Consider the following 10,853-nt stretch of genomic DNA (forward strand, 5'->3'; position numbering starts at 1 on the left):
CCCCGAGGGGGAAAAAAAGTCACAGCCCTCTCCTTGTGGATAAACACACCACAAGGTGTGTTTATCCAGGGGGGTGGGAATTGGATCACTTGTCCCATGTGTCCCTTCACGATGTGGCTTAGTGCTACCACTGCAGGGCGGGGATGGCCTGAGGTGCCAGCCCTGGGCACTGAGCGGGCACGGTGGGCTCAGGGCCGCTGCCAGGGGCTCGGGGGGGCAGGAGGAGCAGGAGCCCAGTGTCCTTCCTGCCAGGCCCCGTGGCCGGGAAGGGCCGGGCAGGTCCCGCGGCCGGGAAGGAACACAAGGAACCTGTTTGCCAAAGATTCGAGGGGTGACGCGCAGGGGAGGTGCTGGAGAGTGACAGCGAGGATTCACGTGTCACAGGGGGGGCCCAGCCTTGCCCGCGCTGGGAGCGGTTCCTGCCGGGAACATGGCCGGGATGAGGGGTGGGAACATGGGGACGTGGCTGGCACCCGAGCCCGCCGTGTTTGTGTGGAGGAGCCCTCACACCCAACCCAGCCTTTGCGCGCTGCTTCTCCCCAGCGCCACAGATAAAAGGGAATTTTCCTTACCCGCAGAGTTTTCCAGGCGTCCTTCCCGGCTGCGTTCCAGGGCAATGTCCCCGTCTTGTCCCCTCCTGCCCGCGGGGCTGCGGCTCCTCCGGTGCCCTGGGGTTGTGGCGTGGCTGTGATGTCCCGTGCACTCCGCAGTTCCAGTTTTGGTGTATTTGCTGTATTAAACGTGTCTTCTGCCCTTCACTGTCCGCTCTCTGCATCCATATCCCGGGGGCTTCCAGGAATGAGGGGAATGAGGTCGGACCGGCCCCGCGGGAGCGGCCCCAGGACCCGGCCCGGCCGACCTGTTGTGTGAGGGAGGATTGAGTGTGAGGCAGGATTGAGTGTGAGAGGATTATTGGTGAGGGACAGGATTGTCATGTGAGAGGATTGTTGTGTGAGGGGCCGGATTGTGAGGGAGGATTGAGCGTGAGAGGATTGTTGTATGAGGGAGTATTGAGTGTGAGGATTGTTGTGTGGGGGAAGATTGTTGTGGGAAAGGATTGTTGTGTGTGAAAGGGTTGTTGTGTTAGCTGCAGGAGTGTTGTGTGAGAGGATTGTTGTGTGAGGGAGAGGAGTGTTGTGTGAGCTGCAGGATTGTTGTGTGAGGGAGGATGAAATTTTAGAGGATTGCTGTGTGAGGGACACTCATCCCTCAGGTTGGACCGCAGTAAAAACCTATTGAAGACCCAAGGAATTATTGCAGTCTCTAAGACGGAGATTCTTTTGAAGATTACGAACCAGATGTGGGCAGAGGGCCACTGGTTAAGGGAGGGGAGCATTCCCAGCCCTCCTGGCACAGGGACCTGCAGTCAGAGCTCACAGCTGACCTGGCAATGTCCCCAGGAACAGCCTGGGGCAATGTTCCTCCACATGTTCGAGTTCTGGGTGGATCCTCCAGTGGCAGCTCCCGAGGGGGTTTCAGGGCCAGCTTTGATCTCCACAGGGACACAGTGGACGCGGTGACCCGCAGAGTGGCCCTGATGTGTCCCTGCCCTCCTGCTCCAGCCACCTCTGTTCAGCCAGCCCGAGGCAGGGGCCGTGTCCCTCCAGCAGCCTCATAGCATTCTGTAATTTTACTGTCCCAACAGGAGCTATTTCCACAGTAAATCCTTCCAAAATAGAAACGAGCAACACCCATGGGCGTCGACCCAGCCCTGGGGCTGCAGGACCGGTTGGGGGACGGGGCTGGGGACAGGACAGGGCTGGGGGTGACAAACCCCTCTTGACACTGCCAGCAGCTCCAGGGACCCTTGGTGAGGGCTGGGACCCCCAAACCTGGCTGAGAGGGGGGTGCAGCCCAGCTCCAGCCCAGCCACCCTTCCCTTTGCCCAAGATAAAAGCTCAGATAAAGTTTGTGCCCGCAGCTCCTCCAGGTTGTCATCTCAGAGCCACGGGAAGGATTTGATTCCTTTGGTCATGGTCCCCTTCATGACAGGCGCTCGACAGCATTTTGGAGCATGATTGGGGGGAAGAGCTGTAAAAAAGGGAATGGGATTGGCTGTGATCCAGGGAAAAAGGAGAGGGGAGACACCTCCCAGAGGGTGCTGAGCCCATCACTGGGCTCAGTCTGTTCTGCACCCTATAAAACAACCCCTGAGCAGCTCTACAGGTTTTCCCCTCACCTGGAGCACCTTAATCCCCCTCAGGAGCACAGAAACTCCCAAACCGGAGGCTTTAACTCCTTCTGGGTTCACTTTCGGTTCAGCTGAACCCAGAGCTCAGTGACCCTTTATGAGAAGTCGGAAACAGCCCCAAATCAACAGCAGGGAGAAGGAAAGGAGCCTGACAAAACAGAGTTGAGAAACTGCCCCGTCACACCCCGTGTGCGGAGCAACATCCCCACCCCGCACAGATAAAGTGCCGAGCGCTGCCCAGCCCCTGCCCCAGCCCCACCAGCACCTTCCTGGGGAATCCTCCCATCCCGGAGCCAAATTCCCCTGGACGAGGGGGAGAACTGCTCGACACAGCCACGGTAGGATTTCGGGGGGAAAAATGAGATTTGGGGGGGAAAAATGAGATTTAGGGGGGAAAATTCCTTGCGTTGAGTTCAAACGGTGATAACGGATTGCTGTGGGCAGCCCTGGGGGAATTTGAGGAGAAAGGATTGATTTTCTATCAGGGGATCCCCCTGAGGGGTGGGGAACACCTGCTGGGCTCCCCCACTGCCTTACACTGGATTTCCCCAGTCTGTGCTGGTGAGGAGCAGGGGGATGGAGGGGGACCCTGTCCCTGCAGGACAATCGTGGAGTTTCTTTACCAACGGGTGGGAAAAGTGCTGTTTTCTGTTATGTGGGATTTAAAATCTCACCTGTGGTCGTTGGGGGTCTGTGCAGCAGCACAGGGATGGGGTGGGCACAGTGAGACCCCTGACCCCATAGCTCCAGCCCCAGTGCTGGGTGACAGAATCAGCTCGAGGACCTGCAGTGCTGTCCCCAAGCTCTGACCCCCAGTGTGGAACAGCTCCTGCCCCAGGTGACAGAAGCAGCCCCAGGACCTCCAGCCATTCCAAGTGTGGTACACGGCTCTCCAGACCCGCTTCAAGGACGAACCCTGGCAGCAGCACCATGGTGTGGGCAGCCCCAGCCCTGGCAGCCGTCACCCTCTGCCTCCGTGAGTCCCATCCTGTCCCCAAAAACTGCCCCGGGACACCAGGGATGCTCCAGCTGTGCTGCTCCTCATCCCAGTCCTGCTCGGTTCAGCCCTCCAGGGCTCTGCCTCCTGCTCCCCTCAGCATCCACAGGCTTTTCCCAGGGACATCTTCCCGGATTTCCAGGGATGAATTTATCCCTTTTTGTCTTCCACACGCTCCTGGAGGGTGGAGGGAGGGAGCTGGGGGTTCTCAGGCTGGGGGCTGCTCCCTTCATAGAGATCCACAGCATTTCCTAAACATGAAATTAGCAAAGGCAAGGCTCTTCCCAGACTTCAACCCCGGAGCTGCTTGGAGCAGCCCGGATGAGCTGTTCATACTCCAGGGATGTTTCCTAACCTGCTCCTGCTTCCTTGTAGGCATCTCCACAGACCCGGTGAAAGCCACAGCGGTGAGTCCCTGCCAGTTCTGCTGGCTCCCACCGTGCCAGGGCTTCCCCAAAATCCCCCAGCTGGCTCTGGAGGTGCCACCATTCCTGCAGTGCTCAGTTCCAGGGTGGCACAGCCACCACCTCCCTGCTGTCCCCCTGTGCACAGCGTGGCCCTGTCCTTGTCCCATCCCTCCCCTCCGTGCCCTGCTCCCAAACCCAGCTCCAGGCAAGCAGGGACAGACTCACCCGAGTGTCCCCGCTGCTCAGAGTGGCTTTGATGGGTTTTGTCCCCACACGTCACCCAGAGGGTGCTCCCATGGAGTTGCTGCTCCCACGGGCAGCAGTCTGGGTGCTCCAGCCGGGTCAGATCCCATTCCCTGCATCTCAGATCCCTTCTTCCCTTTCCTTACCGGGCCTGAGCATCCCTCATCCTCTCTGCAGGCTGCCCTGATTGTTGGAGCCGTCCTGTCCAACGCTGAGCATCCCCAGTAAGTGCCAGCCCGGCGGGGGCTCGGGGGGTCCCCGGGGGTCTGTTGGGGTGAATTTGCGTTTATCCCACATCTGCTGCTGTGCCGGGGCAGGGAGGATTTACAGCCCTGTGCAGCCGGTTCCGTGCTGGGATTCCAGCGGGCTGGGCTCCTGCAGAAACACAAACGCACCGAGGATTCTCCTTCCTCCCCGCGGCTGCCTCGGGAGCCTCGCCCGGCTGAATCCCGGGCGCTGCTGTTTTATCCCCCACCCAAACCCCGGGATATGGGGGCACCCACCCGGCCGTGGGGATGGCAGCACCTTGGCACTGATTTTAGGGGACGTTTTCATGACATCCCACAGCCTCGGGGTGCTGGTGTGTGACCTGGAGCCGGGCACCATCCTGGCCTCGGACCCCAACATCCTGGAGAAGCTGAAGCTGTGCCCGGCGCTGACAGAGGCACAGCAGGATGCCCTCAATGCCCTGCTCCTGTCGGGGAACACCGCGTACGGGTGAGGAGCCTTCCTGCTCCTGGAGGATGGGCGGTGAACAGGAGGGGTGGGGATCCATGGGATGCTGAGCTGGTCCTGCTCCTGCTGCCGCAGGGATCCCTCAGGCTGGGATTTACAGACTCTGCAAGACCTGGGGCCGCTCGTGCTGGCGTTGAACCGGACCACGCTGAGTTTGGTGGCCGAGGTAAGGTCCCTCCCTCCTCGGGGGGAGATTGCCATCAGGCAGGTCAGCTCCGAGGCTGGGAGACTCGAGCTCCTGTGCTCTCCAGTCCTAGATTCGCTCTGTCCCTGTGCTCTCCAGTCCTAGAACCCCTCTGTCCTTGTACCTCGCTCCTAGAACCCCTCTGTCCCCGTCCCCCCGGTCCCAGCACCCTCTGTCCCCGTCCCCCCGGTCCCAGCACCCCGTGTCCCCGCAGGCAGCTCGGGAGGGTTTCAGGACGAGCATCGCTGCCGCCTACATCAGCCAGGGCCGTTCCCAGCGGGAGGAATCCCTGCTGCTCCTCAGGGCGCTCGCAGCAGCCTCAGCCGCCTCCCAGCCCCGGCTGCAGCGCAGCACCGACCGTGAGTGTTTCCCTCCCCTCCGGCCAGGCCGGGGCTCGGGGAGGGGACAATGCCCGGGGCTGGTAGGGTCTGGGAGCTCCCGGCTGGACCAGGCAGAAATCTGGGATTCCCACAAACGGGGGAAGTGGGGAAATGTCCTTGAAGCACAAGGTGGGGTCTTGCTCTTACCTGGGAGCAGGGATGTGGTGGCAGCGCTCAGGAAGGAGCTGGGACAGTCCCCAGGGCAGGATGCTGCAGGAGCAGACGATGTTCTTGTAGGGGATATGGAGCAGTTGAGCTGATTTTAACAGGACTAAGCACAAGAGGGCTGCGAAACATCACCAGGTTCTTCTGGAATGACAGCAAATGAGGACCTCTGTGGATTGGGAACCAGGGGATGGGAACAGGGTCCACCATGGCTTGAGCCACGTTTTTGTGATTCCCTGTCCTTCAGCAGGGCTCTGAGGGCCAGGTGGGAAGGGCACACAGGGGACACACACCTTCTGCCTGACCAATTCCTTGCCCTCAGGCTGCCAGTCTGAGCCCATCACTGCCAGCAACATCGATGACATCGCCTTCCTCCTGCCTGAGGACCTGGACTTGTGCCTGAGCAATGATGTGTTAGTAGAAAACCTGGAGGCTGTGCAGGATCTGCTACTCACCTCACAGGCTTACTTGGTCCTGAAAAAAAAGCTGGATGAGGTAAGGGGTGGCACAGGGCAGGAGCTCCCCAGCAGCACGGGCCAAGCCGGGATGGGCAGGGCACAGGGTTCAGTGGGCACAGGGATGAAGGTGCCCAAGTGGGTCCTTTGCACTCATTCCTGCCCTATTTTCCCTCTTCCCTGCCCTGTGGGCTGGGCCCCACAGTTTTTCCAGGGGTCAGTGATCCCAGAGGAGAAGCTGAGGCACCTGGGGATGCTGTCCCGCCTGTACACGGAGGAGGAGATCAGCCAGTGGAAGGTGACATCCAGTGAGACCCTCTCAGCCCTGCTCAGCGACTCAGAAGGACCTTGGAGCGATTCCCAGGTAAACCCATGGCAGCAGAAGAGGATGGATGGTGAGGAACCCAAACTGGGACTGCCCCTGTCCCAGCCCAGCTCGGGGTGGAGGCATTGTGGGGTTTTGGGGGGTTGGCAGCACTGCCATCCTTCCCAGGAGCATCTCCCATCCCTGCCTGTGCCCCCCACGTGCCCTGTGTCCCTCAGGTGCAGCAGCTGCTCAGCAGGTACCTGGCCCTGGGGGGCTCCTTGACGGGGCCCCTGCTCCAGGAGATCGGAGGCAGCCGCCTGTGCAACCTGCAGGAGGGGCAGATCCAGCAGATCCCTGCTGCAGCCATCGGGTGAGCCGCTTCTTGGGGCTGCTGCTCAGCCCTCAGAGGCCCTGGGCTCTGGGGAGGTGGGATGGAAGAGCCCCAGCTCTGTTGTGGATGTCCCCACTCCCAACCAGCACAGTGGGATGGCCCTGTCCCAATCCCAGATCCTACCTGAGCTCCAGGACCATGAGCAGGGATATCCCCCTTGTCCCTCACAGCCACCAGAACAATTAATCTGTAATTTGGGGTGCTGCTAACACCTTGAGAGGCTGCCTGGAGCAGAGGCTGGGCAGAGCTAAAGGAATAAGCAGGGATTTATTAAAAAGCTTCAAAGGATCCACCTTGGGCAGTGCAAGGGCCTGGCTGTGGCTACACCCAAGATGGACAACGGGTCAGGAGTTTTCACACTTTTATAAGTTTTGGTCCATTTCCATATTGGGGTTCATTGTCCAATTCCAGCTCAGGTTGTGCAGTCCCACCCTCCCAGACTGCTCTCCTCCATTCCCTGTTGGTTGCACTTTTTGGGCTGGAGCTGCAGCGGTGTCCTTGGTTCTGGGGCTGGACAAGGATTGTTCTGTGTGCCTGAGCTGTGAGGAGAGCTGCTGACACTTTCTGTGGAGTTCAGAGTTATTATATACCAGTGCCTTCCAGAATCTGGGAAAGTTCAAACTGAAGGCATCAGGGCTGACCTGTGCCCCCCTTCCAGGACTGCTGGGCAGTTGGACATCTCTTCATGTTCCCAAACCAAGAAGGATCTGCTCTATAGGAAGGCTCGTGAGGCCTTTGCCAGCCTGGCCAGCACCTCTGGCTCCTATTACTGCCAGATCCAGCCATACCTGGGTAGGTGTTTCCCCTCACCCTCCCTCCCAACATCGGGTTCAGGGTCTCTTCTCAGCCTCAGACAGGTCTGGCAGCCTCCAGAACCTCCCCAAATCCTCCCCAGAAGTGCTGGAAGGGTTTGCACATCTCCAGGTGTTCCTTGGGCTCTCTTTAAGGTGGAGCTCCAGCAGAAGATCTGAAGGATTTGGCTAATGCTGGTGTGGCCATAAACATGGATCTGACCACCTTCCTCACCCTAAATCCTAAGGAACTGCAGGTACAGCCCAGGGAAGGGCAGGGCTGGCTGAGGACGTAGCCCAACCAAATCACCAATTCTCCACTTCCTCACCTTTATTAATTTCCTTTAGGAAGTTTCAGTTGCTCTGCAGCCCCTTTAGCAAAGTGTCTGGGGCTGCGAGGGTGAGGGAAGGGGATGCTCTGTGTGTGTGTTGCAGAAACTCAGCGTCACCGACGTGAAACATTTGCTGGGGGAAAACCTCCCTGGGCTGAAGGATCACGAGCACGAGCCCGTGGTGGTGAGCTGGGTGCAGCAGCAATCCCAGCAGGAGCTGGACTGTGTGCTGGACATCGGCCTGCAGGGAGGGCGGCCCGAGCCCACGGGGACAGCCAGCCCTGCTGCCACCTCCACGGCCACTGTCACCACCCCAGCCAGTGTCACCTCCACAGCCACTGTCACCACCCCAGCCAGTGTCACCTCCACGGCCACTGTCACCACCTCTGTGCCCACCACCTCAGCCAGTGTCACCTCCACAGCCACTGTCACCCCCCCTGTGCCCACCACCCCACCCAGTGTCACCTCCATGGCCACTGTCCCCACCACCACTGCCCTTAGCAGCCAATCAACCCCTCAGCTGAGCACGGTCCCCCCCAGGACCCCCACCCCGAGCACTCCGAGCCCAACACCCCCAGGCACCCCCCCACGCACTATGGGTCCCACTGTCCCCCCTGTCCCCACTGCCACCCCCTCTGTCCCTCCTGCTGTGACCAGTGCAGCTCCCTGCTCCACCCACCAGGCCCCCACCACAGACAGAGCCACCTCCCCTGCTGTCACCCTGCTCAGCACCCTCCTGGCCACCAGCAGCCCCAGTGCCACCCCAGGCCCTGCTGTCACCTCCAGGGCCACCACCAGCACCAGTGCTGGCACTAACCCGGCTGGTACCACCCACAGCACTGTCACCACTGTCCCTAACCCCTCTTCTGCTCCCACTGCCACCCACAGCACCGTCACCACTGTCCCCAATCCCACCTCTGCTCCCACTGCCACCCACAGCACTGTCACCACTGTCCCCAATCCCACCTCTGCTCCCACTGCCACCCACAGCACTGTCACCACTGTCCCCAATCCCACCTCTGCTCCCACTGCCACCCACAGCACTGTCACCACTGTCCCTAACCCCTCTTCTGCTCCCACTGCCACCCACAGCACCGTCACCACTGTCCCCAATCCCACCTCTGCTCCCACTGCCACCCACAGCACCGTCACCACTGTCCCCAATCCCACCTCTGCTCCCACTGCCACCCACAGCACCGTCACCACTGTCCCCAATCCCACCTCTGCTCCCACTGCCACCCACAGCACCGTCACCACTGTCCCCAATCCCACCTCTGCTCCCACTGCCACCCACAGCACTGTCACCACTGTCCCCAATCCCACCTCTGCTCCCACTGCCACCCACAGCACTGTCACCACTGTCCCCAATCCCACCTCTGCTCCCACTGCCACCCACAGCACTGTCACCACTGTCCCTAACCCCTCTTCTGCTCCCACTGCCACCCACAGCACTGTCACCACTGTCCCTAATCCCTCTTCTGCTCCCACTGCCACCCACAGCACCGTCACCACTGTCCCCAATCCCACCTCTGCTCCCACTGCCACCCACAGCACTGTCACCACTGTCCCCAATCCCACCTCTGCTCCCACTGCCACCCACAGCACCGTCACCACTGTCCCCAATCCCACCTCTGCTCCCACTCCCAAACCCTCCTGTGCTCACACTGCCCCCCCTGTCCCTCACTCCTCCTCTGCTCCCACTGCCACCCACAGCACTGTCACCACTGTCCCCAATCCTACATCTCCTCACACTGCCACCCCAGCTCCTCACCCCTCCTCTGTCCCCACTGCCACCCCCGCCCCGATTCCCAGTTCCACCATTCCCCCCCAAACAAGCCCCAGCTCCTCCCCGGCTGTGCCGTGCCAGCCCAGCTCCCCTCCCAGGCCTGGCCCCAGCCCCAAACCCACCCCTGGGAGCGTTCCAGAGCCAGCACAGCCAACCTCCAACGGCCACATCAACCTGCACCCTGAGCCTGGTGAGCTGGGAATGGGGGAGAGGCTTGGGAATGCTGGGGAGGACAAAGCTGCCTGGTCCCCCTCATTCCTGGGGGGATCCAGTGCTGGGGGACAGCTGGGGACGTGGCCCTGGGGCTGCCCTCGGGTTCTCAGGCGCACTTCAAGGTGTCCCATCAGCTGCTGAGCCCACAGCCCTCCCTGGGCAGCTGGAGAATCCCATTCCCTGTGCTCTCCCTGCAGGATCGGGATCGGGATCGGGATCAGGATCGGGATCAGGATCCAGGCTCTGCTCCTGCCTCGCTCTCCTGCTGGCAGCCGCCATGGGGAGTGTTCTGCTGGGGGGGCTGCTCTGAGCCCCCCTCAGCACCCCCACCCTGCACACCCCTCCCTCCATCCCAGTGGAACTGCACTGGGCAATCCTTGCTGGACAGCTGGACCAGGAAAAGGAAAAGAATTCATCCCCGTTTGATGCCAGCACAGGACTTGGTTGTTTTTGAGGCTGGCCAGTGAAGGAGGACAGAATTTTCCAGCCCAGAGAAGCTCCACAGGTCCTTACTAGAGATTTACTCCCTGTAGTAGAACCAGCAGTGCTGTTGACTGCTCTGCCAAGGCAAGAGCACCGGGCCCAGCTCCTGCAGGGATTTCCTGTCCATCCCACCCCACTGGATCTGTTAAACAGTGGGAAAACTCAGGGATTGAGTCACTGGTGGCCCTGCACCACAGCTGAGAGATCCCCAAAAATCTTATTTAACTTTTCTCACAAGCTGCTTTTTGATCAAGGTTTGCTCAAACCACACACAGACTCTTCTGGGATGATTAACTGGAGATAATTTATCTTGATTACTGTTCAGTGCTATACAATAAAACATCAATCTGGTTTTTCCTAATCTAATGTGTCCTTTGAGGCATTTAGTGCTTTGTGGGGAACCTTTTCCAGCATAAATCCAAAATCTGCAGTGAAGAACAGACCTGCTCCCCCTCTAGAAAGCTCAGACAGTGAAGATTTATAAGATGTCAAATATATAAATCCCTTTTTCCCTCCCAGACTCTCCTCCTGGAGGAAAGGGGGATGTCAGGAGCTGGATACAGGTTTCATGGAGGGTTTTTTTTTTGACAGATATTTCCAACGAGTGATGAAAAAATATGGAAAACCTTGGGCAAAAACTTTTCCTCCAGATGATGAAGCTGAGAACAGTCTCAGCTCCTAAACATTGAACAGCCAACCCCAAGGAACAGAACAGGCAGATCCTGGGATTCTGAGCCTTCATTTGGGGGGATTCCTGCAGTCAGGAGGGTGAGGGCAGCCCCAAGGAAGAGCA

General features: G+C 59.6%; 1 protein-coding gene across 1 annotated transcript; it reads left to right on the plus strand.

Moving 5' to 3' along the window:
- Positions 1-3,121: 3,121 nt before the first annotated feature.
- On the plus strand, positions 3,122-9,887 carry LOC128933980 (mesothelin-like protein). Its single transcript, XM_054271185.1, has 12 exons — positions 3,122-3,148; positions 3,995-4,062; positions 4,406-4,555; positions 4,649-4,739; positions 4,972-5,116; positions 5,625-5,797; positions 5,963-6,121; positions 6,301-6,434; positions 7,114-7,247; positions 7,403-7,503; positions 7,682-7,852; positions 9,810-9,887. The coding sequence occupies exons 1-12, from the start codon at positions 3,122-3,124 to the stop codon at positions 9,885-9,887; spliced, it is 1,431 nt and encodes a 476-aa protein (XP_054127160.1).
- The last annotated feature ends 966 nt before the right edge of the window (positions 9,888-10,853 follow it).

This window comes from Melozone crissalis, unplaced genomic scaffold (genome assembly GCF_028551555.1).
Source record: "Melozone crissalis strain CALT ecotype California unplaced genomic scaffold, PUWL_Pcris_2 ptg000012l_1, whole genome shotgun sequence".
Lineage (NCBI taxonomy): Eukaryota > Metazoa > Chordata > Aves > Passeriformes > Passerellidae > Melozone > Melozone crissalis.

Coding starts and splice junctions, on each gene's coding strand:
- LOC128933980 (XM_054271185.1), top strand. CDS start 3,122: ATGGTGTGGGCAGCCCCAGCCCTGGCA. Junction 6,122..6,300: donor GACCTTGGAGCGATTCCCAG/GTAAACCCATGG, acceptor TGTGTCCCTCAG/GTGCAGCAGCTGCTCAGCAG. Junction 6,435..7,113: donor ATCCCTGCTGCAGCCATCGG/GTGAGCCGCTTC, acceptor CCCCCCTTCCAG/GACTGCTGGGCAGTTGGACA.